Raw genomic sequence first — 15,849 nt, forward strand, 5'->3', positions numbered from 1 at the left:
TCACTCAGAGAATTGCTGAATATTATCAACTGGAACTGAAAACATTTGAATATGTGGGTCACAATACACAGGACTTGGAATATGAAACAGACTCAGACAAAAACTTCTTTCTTCCATCAGTAACAACTGCTGCTACTATATTCATCAACACAATGTACTAAATGAGCCTTTACACTAAAATTACCAGACCTACCAGAATCATATCATATTCTACCACTCTCACAGTCAACATATGACACAGAAAATAATGAATGAATACCTTTATTAGTCCCACAATGGGGAAATTACAGTTAATACAGTAAATGGACTCCTGATAAATGATAAGAGTGACCATCTTCCAGCTTTTACAGTTTATGATAGAAACTAGGAGAGAACACTTTTGGCATTAAAGTGAACAAAGGTGGGGTTTCACTTGGCACCGACTGTTCTGTTGAAAGAGCAGAAAAAATTCACTGTTTAATGAGATGGTTGTATTTTATTTGCACTTATATCAATGGAACAAAAGACTGTTTTGAAGATATAATACTAAGTAATTATAACTGTGGTCAGTTCTGGTCAAATTATCACAGGTAGATGCTGCCTTATTTTTACTGGAAGCTTAAAACGGCATTAAAAACAAGCAAGACTTAAAAACTTAAAAACACTTAAATTTTTCTCTTCTAAATGAAGTGATACAACCTCTTCTTAGAGATATGTATGCTGTAATACAATTACGAGGTCTTACCCTGTCTCCTGCCAACTTGTGTTTGCAGCAGCTCCTTGGTGGCTGAAGGTGGCTCACCAGGACTCCATGTTGACCGGGGTCATCTGGTCTCAAACCAGCCCACGTCTTCAGGACATACGGGGATTTAACTACATACAAACTCCACTCTCTTGAATTCATGTTGTACCCTTAATGTATCTGAAAAGAGAGATTAGACAACAGTATTAAAACCAAGACTGAGAGATTGTTTAATAATGTAAACAATAAAAAAAACAGAGAGTGGGAAAATAAACTCTGCTCAACAAATCGTTTCTATATCTGATTACAATGATCTGCCATCTAATTGCTGTACCACCCATTACGTGCAGTGTCTGCTGGCACAGCCACGTTCGCATCAGCACAGTCTGACATCACAGTGGGATGAGGTTTACTATTGTATTACATAGTTAAAATGCTAAAATAAATAAATAAATAAAAAAGAGAAAAACAAGCATAAACCATTGTGAATCTATTTCACCTGCTTTGGTGCAAATGAAAGTGACAACAGCTGCACCGGAGAAAAAACAATAAGACAAACCCCCAAAATGTGGAAACCACCTGGATAGTTATCCAGATGGTGGCCAGGGACCATTGCTCTCTGCTTATCCTTCCTGGCCAATTTCTCTTTGGGTTTGTTTCTTGTTGGGTGCCAAGCAACAAGGATGCAGGCACCCATAGTGGTTGTAGGTTTTATATCATCATCATTAACATCGAGGGGGATGAAGTGGAGCTGGTTTCAGATTTTAGGTTCCTGGGAGTACATCTGCAGGATGATTTGACCTGGAGTATCAATACGACCAGCATTGTCAGGAAGGCCCAACAGAGACTGCATTTCCTGAGGGTTCTTAGGAGCAACTATCTGACCCAGAATCTGCTGGTGTCCTTCTACCGTTGCTGTGTAGAGAGCATCCTGACCTACTGTCTGTGCGTGTGGTTCAACAGCTGCACAGCAGCAGACAGGAAAACACTCCAGCGAATCATCAACACAGCTCAAAAGATCATAGGCTGTCCCCTGCCCTCCCTCCAGGAACTGTTCAATGCCCGCTGCCAGAGGAGGGCACAGAACATCCTCCAGGACCCCTCACACCCTGGACACTCCTTGTTTCAGCTACTGCCATCAGGCAGACGTTTCAGGACAATGAAGGCCAGAACAAACAGACTGAGGAACAGCTTTTATGCCAGGGCTATCATTGAACTGAACTCTGTGTGGTTTGGACAGTGATGTGGGGTGGTAGTGCTGACTGTGTGCGTGCGTTGGTGTGTGTATTGGGGCTAGATTCATCTTAATTTACTATTGTGCACTGTATTTTAGTAATCATTTTTATCACTCATATTTTTATTATTTTATTATTTATTGTCTGAGGCACCTAGAAAGGAATGCATTTTAAATTTCGTTGTGCAACTTCTGTGTACAATGACAATAAAGATTCTGATTCTGATTCTAACTTTTTTCCTCTCCAAAGGGAGTCTATGGCAGCCCCTAGAACCGTCTGCTCAAAAGTTATGAAATATGGCACACTTCCTCAGGACAGTCTCATTATCAGGTTCACCAAGGTATGCGCCAATACCTTAAACACTGTAATGCCACCATTGGGGCAAATTTGGAGAAGCATAAGTAACCATAACTTGTGACCCACGTGGCCAGTTTTTGAAATTGAGGTACCGTTGTAATCCTTGGATCTACTGGAGTTCAATGCATGATATCATTTTCTGCCATATTGGATTTTATGGAAATCCTTCAAAGTTTTTACAGGTCACAAAGTTTGTCCAATGTTATCAAAATTGACTCAGATCATCTTCAGGCCAAGCCTCACACAAATTATTGGATGCCTTTTTGATTTTTCAAAGTGATTGCCTGTCAGAGCCAATCAAAATCTGTGACTTTAACCTATCAAAACCAAACTTGGTATGTTGACTTAGGACCCCTTCAAAAAGGAAGCACGGGAATTTTGGTGACATTGACCTTTAGGGGGCGCTATAATTGGTAAAAATGTGTTGTGCTCTATAACAGTTCATGTGTTCACATGTACAATGAAATGTGTCTCTCAGCTAATACTGTCAGAGGTCCCGAGTCTGATAAGTGCCAAGTTTTGTTGTTGACTGAATTGACTGAGCCACCATATTGGATTTTAGTCACAAATTCACAAATTTTGTCCAATTTTCACAAAACTTGGTCTGTATGATCTTCAGAGCAAGTACATCACATTTCAGTTTGGTTTGCAGAAGCATTTTCCTGCAACAAGTAATTGAATTTGATGGCAAAGCCACCAAAAAGGAAATGAGCTTATATCTCAGCTCAGAAGTTTGGCCCATCAAGACCAAACTTCACAGTAGTCTTTTGGACCCCTCCCCGAGGATTCACAAGGAATTCGGTGTCAGTACAGCTTATGGGGGCTGTAATTAATACAAGTGTGTTTTACCATACAACTTGCTGGCAGATCTTAAGACTTCTTCCTTGCTATTCTAACAACCTATTTCCTCGCAACTGTTGCACGTCTCTGCTTGGTCCCCTCATTGCTGCTCGCCTTATCATTGCTGATAGCATGAGAAAATATCTGGGCATGCTCCTGATGAGATGGCGACTTGTGTCCCTGAGGATTGGGATTGCACAAAGTAGGCAGAGGTGGGAAGTAACGAAGTACAAATACTTCGTTACTGTACTTAAGTAGATTTTTCAGGTATCTGTACTTTACTTAAGTATTTATTTTTCTGACTACTTTTTACTTTTACTCCCTACATTTTTACACAAGTATCTGTACTTTCTACTTCTTACATTTTCAAACAGACTCGTTACTTTTTAACACGTCAGAGAGAAGTTTGCGTTTCCGGTCAGTTCGCCGTCAAACATCAAACGATCTGAGCCTAAACGGAGGAATAATAACACATAAGAGACAATCGTACTGGTGTATCCTCCATCATCGGGGCTTATCTCGTACAAAGGGATTAAATACGCAAACCCATATAATTAATGTCTCATTTATAGCGCTATAATCAGGGGTTACAGCGGGCCGGACCGAGTCCGTAAGTTGCGCTGCGGCACATAAACAGCTTAGCTAGCGCTACTGAAGAGGAGCGAGCATGAAGGGAGTAACGTGTGGCAGGTAAATGCAACGTTTCTAAATGCTCAACAAATATCAGCAAACACACAAAGTGTGTGCAGTTTGTCACACAGTGTGTCTGCTAGCTAAAAGAAGAGCTGCTGTATTTCAGGGAGAGCAAAGAGAGAGAAGTTCACTCAGAGATGGAGAAAGAGGACAGGAGAGGAAGAAGAGAGGTTAGAATTAAAGGTAAGGACTGGAAAATAAACTGAAGAATGCTGACTTTGTGTAATTCAAAGATTCTATGAAAATACTGCAGTTTAGGTTAGCTTGTTGTACTGTATTTACAGTAAAGCTCTGTGATGGACTGGAGCACAGTGTTTGTGTTCATGGTCAGAGTTACAGGTTACATCAATGCAGCAGAGATGAGTCTGAATCAAAGCTGCTGATGCTGAGATCACTGAATCCAACATTTCTACAGCCTGTATGCTGTCAGTGTAGGGGATGGAGATCAGCTCAGATAGCTGTGAAATACTGGGTTACATCTTTGTGAGTTCAGTTCATCCACACAGAGCAGTAAACCTCAGAGCAGCAGCAGCAGGTCAGCTGATCACAGCCTGCACACCAACATCATTTACTGCAGCTCACAATAGAAAGTTGTGATTCCTCTCCCCATGCAGAGCCACTACAGCTGATCTTAGGGTTCCTCCAGCTTCTGAATCCCACTGTAACCCCTGAGTATCCTCATGTTGGTGTTTAGGTGGAGGCACAGTCACCCTCTACTATGGAGGACACAGAGAACAGAGCTGTGCTTAAATTCCCTTTCACAGCTTGTGTCCGACATAACAGTTTCAAGCTGAGTGCATTCATTAGGATTAAAATTTAGATTGGAATAATGTTTCTATTCTCATGTAATATTATTTTATATTATTACAATAATATATAATGAGGTTCGGTTAGTTTTACACAAAAATAGCAGGTAGAAACATCCTCCAAAGAACTACTTTTACTTTCTTACTTTGAGTACATTTCAGAGCCTGTACTTTTTTACTTTTACTTAAGTAGAGAAGTTGAACCAGTACTTCGACTTTTACTAAAGTATTTTTTAACATAATTACTTGTACTTCTACTTAAGTACAGAATGTTAGTACTTTTGCCACCTCTGAAAGTAGGGCAGGGCGATATATTGTATTTCTAAGAAATATCAACAATATAAGATGAGACAATATAGTTTATACTGATATAGTCTATGTCACATTAAAATCATACTTCCAGATCCACCAGTTCACTTTTCTCTTCTCCCAGTTTGTCTTTGCACAACTTCACACTGCCCCGCCTCTTTCGTTTTACTGCTTCATCCGTAAATCATGCAGGAAGCAACAGAATGGCAGTGCTGCCAACTTAGCAACTTTGTTTGAACATGTAAGTTTGGACTTACATGTTCTTCTCTGCTATGTTGATGGTTGTTATGGAAACAGCACGATTGTGTGCACTTGCAGATATAATGAGCACAGGAAACAATAAACTGTTACATGAGAGCATTGAGTTTATCTCTGCACAATCTACTTTTCAGAAGGTGTTTTTGTTGTAGATTTCTTTAAATGAATATAGAAACATGAAGAGTTCAGATGCAAACCCCTCTAAATCTGCCTGGACACTTTTCTTTTAAAAGAGCTTCATTATTATTATTATTATCTAGATCTTATGGTAAATTCTAGTAATTTCATTTCATAGGCAATGGTGAGGTGCATTTTTTCCATAATGCAAATATAGTAATTTATCTACTTTTTAATAAATAATATTTTGTTTTGAGGCAAAGCCAGTAAATTCTTCAGTCCATCCTCTGTCCAGTGTGAATGAAGGCAAAAGGCACAAATATCAGACTATGATAAAAAGATTTCTACATAGATTTACACAATACATCCGTAATGGGACCAAATGGCAGCTCATTAATTTTAACAACAACAGAATTGTAGATACTAGGCTACAAGGTTCGTGACAACCGAGGGACGAACGCGTGCGGGGTGGGGGTGGGGGGCTTATGGAGATAAATTGGGGCCATAAAGTTTGTTCGAAAAAAAAAACATTTAAACCGAAATTATTTTGAACCCGAAAAAAAAATTTAAACAGGAAAAAAGTTTTGCAACTGAAAAAAAAATGTTTGAAAATGAAAAAAAAGATTTGAAACTGAAAAAAAAGTTTTGAAACTAAAAAAAAAAAAAGATTTGAAACTAAAAAAAAAAATAAACAATTCAAAACTACTTTTCAGATTCAAGTTTTTTTTTGCACTTTCAGATTTTTTTTTTCGCAGTTTCAGATTTTTTTTTTTTTTTTTGAGCTCAAACTTTTGGCCCTGTTTTGGTGTGGGGGGCGGAGCCTCAGATGACGGGGATGTAGAATCGTGACCGACAGCTCAGCACAGTGGCTGAACATCATGGTCCCAGCTGTTGCATTCAGGGACCGTGGGAACTGGAAATGTCTTTAACCATCATCGATATTCTATATGTATGTGATTGGTTTTGAAAGATAACATGCTTCATCGATACAAGCAGCTTGTGTGAATACACAACTCGAATCTCAGAGGAAAAAATATGATCTTGACAGATTTGCACTGCATTTTAAGTCTGTGTTGAAGATTTCCCATGCTCTCAAACTAAAGCAGAAGCCTCATCTTCATAGACATATGCTCGTCTTCATCTGCGGCACTAGCAGTGATCAGGTAATAAAAAGAGATGGAGAGAAAACAGACACATTCACTGTTGATGCCTGAGCAGTTTACAGATACAGCATGACCTGGACCGTGTCACTGCGATACGTTGGCTAGTTCGTTCAAAACGCTCTCATTCCAGCTGTGGGGGAGGTTGGAGCTCCAGGGCAGGATGCTGATTTTTTTTTGCCTGGCCACGGCTCACCATCCTTGGATACAGAATGGTGAGCTGTGGAAGCGGCCCGTTCACTCCCACGGCCCCGGGCCCGCCTCCCTGACCTCTGCCAGAGGGAGAGGCACCTCCTCCACACATTGTATCCAAGGGAAGTGACCCGTGGCTGGGCGAAATCATTCAGCATCCTGTCCTGGAGCTCCAAGCTTCTCCAGAACCAGAATGAGAGCATTTTGAACGGGAAATGGGACCTGGGGAAGAGGCCCTCTCACTCGCACGGCCCCAGGGACCCTCCCTGAAGAAGAGTAAATATTTCAATGGGCGTCGGACCATCTAAAATATGAAGTTAAATTTAAACATCAGTCTTTTTTATTCAGAAAATCCATTCCCTTTGCATGTGGTTTCACTGATTTAAGGCAGACTTGCCACTTCCAATATGGCGGACTAGCCAACGTATCGCAGTGACACGGTCCAAGTCATGCTGTTTCTGTAAACTGCTCAGGTATCAACAGTGAATCTGTTTTCGCTCCATCTCTTTTTATTACCTGATCACTGCTAGCGCCCGCAGATGAAGACAGGGTTTCTGCTTCACTTTGAGACCATGGGAAAACTCCAACACGGACTTAAAATGCTGTGCAAATCTGTCAAGATCATATTTTTTCCTGTGAGATTGGAGTTGTGCATTCATATAAGCTGCTTGTATCAGTGAAGCATGTTATCTTTCAAAACCAATCACATACATATAGAATATCGATGATGAGTTAAAGACATTTCCAGTTCCCACGGTCCCTGAATGCAACAGCTGGGACTATGTTGTTCAGCCACTGTGCTGAGCTGTCAGTCATGATTCCACAACCCCATTATTTGAGGCTCCGCCCCCCACACCAAAACAGGGCCAAAAGTTTGAGGTTGAAAAAAAAATTTGAAACTGCGAAAAAAAAAAATCTGAAAGTGCAAAAAAACCCTTGAATCTGAAAAGTAGTTTTGAATTGTTTTTTTTTTTTTGTTTTAGTTTCAAATCTTTTTTTTAAGTTGCAAAACTTTTTTTTTTCCTGTTTAAATTTTTTTTTCGGGCTCAAAATAAATTTTCTTTTTTTTTTCGAACAAACTTTATGGCCCAATTTAGCTCCATAGGGGCTGTACTGCATGTGGGTACAGGCCGAGCCGCTGAATCACCTACCTCTCTGATCGTGCCACGAGCAGACCATGTCAGAGACCCACGCAGGCCGGGGAGTACGCTCACCAGCCAGTAACGAGCCGGCTCATCAGTGCCGCCAGAAAATGCTTAAAGTCACATGGTCCAATCTTGCATTCTGACTGGTTCTAGGGACATGCAGGCATTCACGGGCAATGGGAAATCGCAGTTGCTTTTGATAATTCAGACTAGTCACAGACGGATATTTAATGGGTTATGACGTTTGATTCGACTATAGTACCTGTGACTATTCGGGGGGCCAGATGGAAAGCTCTGGTGGGCCAGATGTGGTCCGTGGGCCACCAGTTGATGTTCCCTGGTTTAAGGCATGGGTGGCCTACCGGAGTCTGTGGAAACCGGTGGCTAATAGTTCTTCTTTTCTAGGTGTCCCTAGTCCTTAGTGTGGAAATACTAAGCTTTGTTTAATGAGTAATAAACTCATGTAATAAACTCACTCAGTGCCCAGCATTTCAGCAGGATCACACACCCACACTTATACTGCTGACACTGCATTAAATATAAACAGGCAACACACGTAAAACTTCTTTATTTCAAGTTTGCAATAATGGTTAATTAATGGCTGCATCTGATATGGACTGGTTGTCAGACAGATTGTCCACCCGAGTCCTGCTTGCAGCAGACCGGTCGTTGGACTGATCGTCCACCCTAGTTCCGCTCGCAGCGGACCGGTCGTTGGACAGATTGTCAACCCTAGTCCCGCTAGCAGTGGACCGATTGTTGGACAGGTTCTTTACCCTAGTCTCACTTGTAGAGGACCAGTGGTTGGACAGGTCGTCAACCCTAGTACCGCTTACAGTGGACCAGTGGTAAGACAGGTTGTCCACTCTAGTCCAGCTTGCAGTGGACCGGTCATTGTACAGATCATCCACCGTAGTCCCGTACGCAGTGGACCAGTGGTTAGACAGGTCATCCGGCCTAGTCCTGCTCGCAGAGGACCAGTTCTCGGGGGACTGTTCTACCTAGAGATCATGAAACAATAAGAAAAAAAATGTAATGCAATATTTTGGACATTCAGACTGTGGTTTCGGTCTGGCTTTCAGAACTGTTAAACCTCTGTTCATTTGTTTCAGACAAGCTATTGGTCAAATTCTTTGTGTGATTTTTAGAGATCACAATAAGTATTACAATAATAATCAAACTAAAAACTAACAGTGGCACCACCAGTGGAAGATGTGCTCTTCTGGCTCCATCCTCCTTCCCTCCATCTTCTTGGTTTTGTTCTGGTGAACCTGCAGGTAGAAACAGGTGTGAGGTGTCAGCTGTCAGGTAGGTGATGAGTGAAGAACAGAACAGAATCCATTTCCTCTTCAAACTGCTGTCAGACATTATCTACTGCACTCTGATCACATCACTCAGACCAGCTGCTTTCTACAAAGTCTCATCAACAACATCTTTAGAAACAAACATCAACAACCAGGAAGCAGCTTCACCTCTGATCACAGACACACTGAACTCTGCTCACTCACCTGGAGGAGCAACACTCAGGTAGATGATGCTGATGAGCTCCACACTGTCATCTCCTCTCTGGACACGACACTCGTATGTCCCAGCATCATTAATCGTCACGTTCTTCAGAATCACAGACACGTCTCCATCCTTCATCTGTCTGTCCTGCAGATCCACCCGGTTCTTAAAATACTGATGCTGCTCTTCTGGAAGAACCTGACCTTCCCACCATACAAACACATACTGTGACTTCAGATCAGCTCTGCTCCACTCTACAGCGATGATGTTCTGATTTGGACCTCGACATGTCAGAGTGACGTTCTGTCCAGATTCAGCTGTGATTATTTTCTGCCCTGAAAGAGGAAACAACACAGAGCAGAGAGGTTAAAGGTCAAAGTACAACTATTCACAGAAACAGCAACATAATCACATCACTCAGACCAGCTGCTTTCTACAAAGAGGTGTGACCCAGAAGGTAGAGTGGGTCACCCACCAATCAAAGGTTGGGTGGTTTGATATAAACCACATCATAGTATGAGTATGTGCTCTAGCTTGCTTTGACTGCACAGGCTGGGATGTTTTTGGGGCATCCGCAACATCCTACATCAGTTCTTTGAAGGCATGTCTGTGCCCACCTAAAATCGTTTGCAGCAAAATTCAGGCATCTTCATCAAGTTAAGGATCAAACCTAAAGAAGCAGGGACAGAATCCTGCACAACCAGGCCAGAAACACACTGACAAAGGCAGTGAGCAAAGAGGCGCTACACTGAAACACGGGGTTTCAGCCAACAAACCTTCCAGGAGACCATCCCTCCACACTGTGGAGAACCATCAGCTGGCCAACAACCTAAATGTTTTACTGTTTAACACTCTGACCTTCACATCCTTCACCCTCTCCTCTCTATTCATGAGCTTTTGTGCCTGTTTTAGGATTTGTGTGCTTCTAGCTCATATCAATACATAGATGTGTTTGTATTTTTGTTAGCAATATTTTTCTGTCTTATATGTAGGTTTTCTCTGATACTACTGATATACAGCCCTTCATTTGAAATTTAAATCAGCATATTACTGTTTGCATAACTAGAGGGAGAGCTGCATCAACAACCAGTGAGATGAGAAAAATTAAATGCTACAAAGGAGCTGCTGCCACAGGCTGACACTCAGCACAGCACCAGCTTTTTCTGTGGCTGTTTTCTTATAGTTTGTGACTCATATTGAATTCTAGATGCCAGAGAGGAGACGGGCACCAATAAATCAATACAGTGGTACCTTGACTTAGCTCATAACTTAATTTGATCGTATGTCAAATCACATTTTCCCACAGAAATGAACTGAAACGTCATTAATCTGTTCCCACCCCCCCAAAACCACGACTTTTTCTTTAACATTAATAAGAAAATGCCTTTATAAACAAATAATGTAGAAAAAAATACTGTATACAGTATAACAAAAGAGAACGCAGAGAAATAAACTGGTTTTAAGTGAAATACAAAGATGTTGGCAGAGATGGAAGTGGAGGAGATCGCTAAACTTAATGCTCCTTTTTTTCACGTCACGTAATCTTCTCTTCCTCCTTTTGCCTTTTTTGGCACACTCTTACCTTCACCAAGACAGCAACACGCACACCTCGCTCATGTTTTTCGATAATTTTATGCTCCACGGTCATCATTCTTTTCAGCACCGATCTTGGCATTCGCTTTCTTTGGACCCATGGTTTAAAAAAAGGAAATGTTCCAAAATAAATGTGAAAAATAATCAAATACATCAACAACCATCGACAAAAACGAGTGCACAGTGAGAGGGAAAAATATAAATAAATAAAAGAATGGAACGCATGGATGGTGTATTTTCGCTTACTCGTAACTCAGATGTTTGCTCGCAACATAAAGCAAAAATTGACCAAGTGGCCGATCGAATTTCAAAAAACTTGTTAGTTGGGACATTCGTAAATGAAGGTACCACTGTAAACGTGTTTCTCTCTTACAGGAAGGAAGCAGCTTCACCTCTGATCACAAACTGAACTCCACTAACTCACCATGAGGGACAACTCTCAGGTTGAAGGTACAGAAGGGGTCACCGTCCAGATAAGCTCTCTTCCTGAATGTTTTTCCCATCTTCACACGAGCCTCATATCTTCCACTGTCAGCAGTCGTCACGTTCTTCAGAATCAAAGACACGTCTCCATCCTTCATCTGACTGTCCTGCAGATCCACCCGGCTCTTAAAGGCCGGATGCTGTTTATACAGTTCAAAGTCATCGCGGTACAAAAGGACATATTCTTCCTTCAGGTCAGCTCTGCTCCACTCTACACCTACGATGGTTTTGTTGTTGTTGTTGTTGTTGTTTGGGGCTCGACATGTCAGAGTGACGTTCTGTCCAGACTCAGCTGTGATGTTTTTCTGCTCTGAAAGAGAAAACAACACAGAGCAGAGAGGTTAAAGGTCAAAGTACAGCTAATCAGAGCGAGGAGCTACACAGACCTGGACCTGGACAGTCCAGTACATACAGCTGAGTTTGGCACACTGATAAGTGCTGACTGAACCACTACAACCTGGACATTGCCCCTGTTTACCTGGAATTAGCTGAATGAGTGGGGTGTGCACCCCAAACAGTCATCTCTTCACACCTGATTTTAGGGCCACCCACACTAAACAATCTGTACTGTACCCGAGCACTTTGACCCTGTCAGAAACAAAAGATCCCCCTTGTTAACCTTCCCCACATATATCCAACTTTCACATGATTATTAAACACAAAACACATAAATACTAAAATAATGATGATTTGGGTCAAATTCAGTCTCATAATTCAACAGTTTATAGCAAAGGTGATTGATGTGAATGAGAAAATGCCATGTTATGAATACAAACAGGGAGCTGAAAACAGTATTCATGGGGGGCATGTTGAGACATGTCTGGGGTTTGGAGAAGGAGGGAGAGTATAAAGAGTCATGTTTCAGCAAAGACTGGGCTGCACTCGGATCCTCGTCACTGTCTGTCTCCAAATTTTATTTGCACTTTAGACATGGAGGGTTTTGGGGGGGCAGTGTGGGCAAGCACTGACGACCAACAGTTGGCGCTTGTGGCATAACTGTCCCCTCAATTTTAACTGCACCCTATACACCTCATTCACTCACAAGCATTGACACGTGGACCTACAAGTTGGGGAGGAGGAGGGGTGGATGGGTCATCTTACACCCCGATTTCTTGCGTCTCGCCCGGGGTAGGGGTCGGGTGGTTCCTTGGGGACCGGGCTGGTGGCGTCCTGGGGTCGCTGTTGGCCCTGGGGTGGTTTCCACTTGCCCCGCCTTCAGAGGGTGGGTAGCTATGGATGAATGTGTGTCTTTGTGTATTTGTCACCGTCTCCGTGAGTATGGGTGGGTGAGTGAATGTGTATGTATGGCATATCTGTGTGTGGGTAAGTATGTATGGGCATGTATGAGTATCTGTGTATAAATGTGTACACGGGTGTCTGGGTGTGTTTGTATGTATGGCTGGACCTGGGTCTGGGCCTTGTGCCTTGCCTCCTGGCCGCTCCTTGCTGGTTGCCTCCTCCCCCCTACCCCCCTGGGATGGGGGTGCCGCGGGGTTCCTGGGTGGGGCTGGGTGTTCTGGCGTGGGTGCTGGCCTGCCCCCCTTGGGGGTGCGGTGCGGGGCTGCGTTGGCTTCTTCGGCGTGGGGGGGGGGCGCTGTGGAGGGTCGGGCGGTCCTTGGGTGCCGTGGGCCCGGGAGCCCTGCCGCCGGCCAGTGCAGGGGGCTGGCCGCTGGGGGGGGGCTGGCTTCTCATCGCCTTGGGTTCCCTGGAGCCCTCGCTCCTCGACTGGGGGGGCTCCGTCTGAGACCACCCTCTCCCGTCTGCTGGGGTAGGTGTGCGGTTGTCTTTGGACTGAGTGGCCGGGGGTCTTCCTGGCTCTTGGTGGGCTGCTGGTGGCCTGGGTTTCCGGGGGCTTTCCATACCTGCCTATGCCTTCTGATGGGTGGAGCTGCAGCGTTTTGCCCTCATTGGTAAGTACGTTCCATGACACAGACACAAACATGACACAGACACAAACGCCCACTCAATCACAACTCAACAAAATTGTTGGTGTACGTAACATGCTTTGTTAGTTTTGTTTTTCACACACAAATTTATTTTTGCAAGTATTGATAGTATTTTTTTATATGTTAAAGTGATGAAGTATCTGATTAATAGACTTGTGCTCTTTCCCCTTTTTTTTTTGCTCCCTTTCTCTCTCCCTTTTTCTTCTCTTTATTTTCCTCTTCTTCAGCCTGTCAGCTCTGGCTGTTACATAGTATGTGGAAAAATAACTCAGATAAATAAAATAAAGGGTTAAAACATCAACAAGAAGAGCCTATTGAGAAGCTATAGAGCTCATCTTGAAATAGCAAATATGTTTGGCACAACAACGCATTCAGATCACAGTTCTGCTTGCAAGATCTACCAGACATGACAGGCTTTAAAGAAAAAAAAAAAAAAAAAGACTGGGCTGTACTCCTCTGTACTCCATCATGTGGAGCTGGATTAGAAGTTCAGGAGCATCGACCATCATTGAACAGCTGTGAGCACTGTAATGTGACTTTACAGGATTCCTGGGATCTAACAACCCCCCCAGAGTCCAGCTTGACCAGTGTGACTGTGCTCTCACACTAGAAGCTTTTGTCACTCCTAAAATCTGTGTTCATCCTGCCTGTGACGTGGAATTTAACCTCAGCATGTCATACTGAAGGACGTCTGTTACTGAAAGATGGAGGAAAGAAGAGGCTGCAGGAGGAGATATAATGGAGGATCTGCTGGAGGATCATCTGTGGAAGTGTTTTCACCTTCAGCTCTAAAAGAGGTGGAACATACAAACCGTGGAGGGAGGAGGACTCTAAACTGTACTCATTTCTTTTTAGTTCTTCAAGATCAAACTTTCACTTCTTCAGTGTTTTTGTGTGTTTGACATCTGTCACACTGATCCATGTTATTAATTTAACCCTAAACATAAAACATGTCATAACACTGCAGTGAAACCCAGCCTATCCCAGCTGTCACAGGGCGAGATGCAGGGTACACCTGTACAGGTCACCAGCCTGTAGCAGGGCCAACACAGAGAGACAGACAACCATTCACACCTATGGCCAATTTAGAGTAACCAATTAACCAACACCAGTAACTGCAGGTCTGCCAGACAAAACTATATGTGGATTTTAATATGACGCCAAAGTCGCGTGCTTTCTGCTCTACAGTTAATTCAGCTTAACAGCACGAATTATGCACTTGAATTATGAGGGGTAAGAAAACAGAATTCAGGTGACTGGAATCAGTAACCTACCGACCTCTAATGGTAAAATCTTACACTGTACCTTTAAATCACAAACACACACATGCTGTGGCAACAATGAAGAAGACAGCGCCCATAAATCATGGAGTGCTGAAACCCTGCCGGGTTACTTCCGAGCATGTGTCTGCACGCTCTGTGCGTGTGCGCACGCGCTAACATCTGGAAACCCCCTGAATCTCCCGATTACGTCACATCAATATTTCAGAGCCAATCAGAAAGTCCCTATTTTTTTTCCTCCCAAGAAAAAAATAAATACAAGTGCAAAATAAATACACAGGCAGAGGACAGTCAGTGTGATCCGTAACTGCTAATTTGACTTGTCACTGCACAATAAAATAAAGCTTTCGCCTCAGATTCTTTAGATTTGGTGACTTTGTTCGAGACTGCAGTGTTCCTGACAGCTGCGCTCCTCCTACATTCTCTACACACACAGAAACAGTGCAGGGCTGAAGGATTAATGAATAAAAACCCAGCCGGAGGGAACACACACCTTCGTACCTCTAAATATCTATCAGATATTTATCATTGATGATGCAGATGTTGAAGATTTCTGGTCGGTCCTAATTCAGCTTCACCTAATCTGATGTGAAACCTGGCAGATCGCCTCACACACACGTTTACACAATAATCTGACCTGATCTCTCGGTGCGTTGATGTTATCTCACAAATCATTACAAAACAGTGGATTTAAACCAGCTCAGCCTCACCTGCAGAGATCAACAGGACGCAGACGGACAGCAAACTCCAGCGAAGTGCCGCAAATCTCCCCGCAGCCATTTCCTTGTTATGAATTCTCCTCCTCCGGCTTTAAAACACTTTGCACGTTTTATTCCCAGCTATAGATGTTCAGCAACAAATGAGCTGTTTTTCAGATGAAACTAAATCATTTTTCCACTACGCGTCTCCTCTGTGAGTCCTGCGCGTCTTCGATGGATCGACTGAAAACTTTCTCCTACTTCCCACTAACCTAAACAGTGTAAACCAATCAAAAGTTGGGTTCACATCAGCTCATCTGTCATTGGTGTCCGGGATTGGTCAGTCACTGCGCTCTCGCGCGGAACGAGTGAGGAAGGAGAATAACTGACTTTTAACAGAATTCAATATTGTGCAACATGCCAAAGAAATGCAACTTAAATGGTCGAAACTCTAATTATACTATTTAAAGTGCACTGACGGAGTCAACCTGCCGAGTAGCGACAGAGAAA

The 15,849-nt window shown here is 43.0% G+C and overlaps 1 protein-coding gene across 4 annotated transcripts; it reads right to left on the minus strand.

Moving 5' to 3' along the window:
• Window positions 1-254: 254 nt before the first annotated feature.
• Window positions 255-15,575, minus strand: LOC115777782 (T-cell surface protein tactile-like). 4 transcript variants are annotated; one of them, XR_004019679.1, is made up of 6 exons: window positions 15,352-15,575; window positions 11,357-11,725; window positions 9,342-9,674; window positions 9,037-9,104; window positions 725-901; window positions 255-427 (listed from the first exon to the last, which is right to left on the minus strand). XR_004019679.1 is itself a non-coding variant. In XM_030725768.1 (5 exons), the coding sequence occupies exons 1-5, from the start codon at window positions 15,419-15,421 to the stop codon at window positions 8,424-8,426; spliced, it is 1,251 nt and encodes a 416-aa protein (XP_030581628.1). In that variant the 5' UTR covers window positions 15,422-15,575; the 3' UTR covers window positions 8,331-8,423. The 4 variants fall into 4 exon arrangements, 2 of the variants coding, with proteins under 2 accessions (XP_030581628.1, XP_030581629.1); XR_004019678.1 differs by having other exon boundaries at window positions 9,026-9,104; XM_030725768.1 differs by lacking the exons at window positions 255-427; window positions 725-901 and adding an exon at window positions 8,331-8,834.
• Window positions 15,576-15,849: the final 274 nt, after the last annotated feature.

The sequence above is a fragment of the Archocentrus centrarchus genome, unplaced genomic scaffold (assembly GCF_007364275.1).
Source record: "Archocentrus centrarchus isolate MPI-CPG fArcCen1 unplaced genomic scaffold, fArcCen1 scaffold_72_ctg1, whole genome shotgun sequence".
Taxonomy (NCBI): domain Eukaryota; kingdom Metazoa; phylum Chordata; class Actinopteri; order Cichliformes; family Cichlidae; genus Archocentrus; species Archocentrus centrarchus.

Coding starts and splice junctions, on each gene's coding strand:
- LOC115777782 (XM_030725768.1), bottom strand. CDS start 15,421: ATGGCTGCGGGGAGATTTGCGGCACTTCGCTGGAGTTTGCTGTCCGTC. Junction 9,105..9,341: donor CCTGAGTGTTGCTCCTCCAG/GTGAGTGAGCAG, acceptor TTCTACCTGCAG/GTTCACCAGAACAAAACCAA. Junction 8,835..9,036: donor GAAGAGCACATCTTCCACTG/GTGGTGCCACTG, acceptor CATGATCTCTAG/GTAGAACAGTCCCCCGAGAA.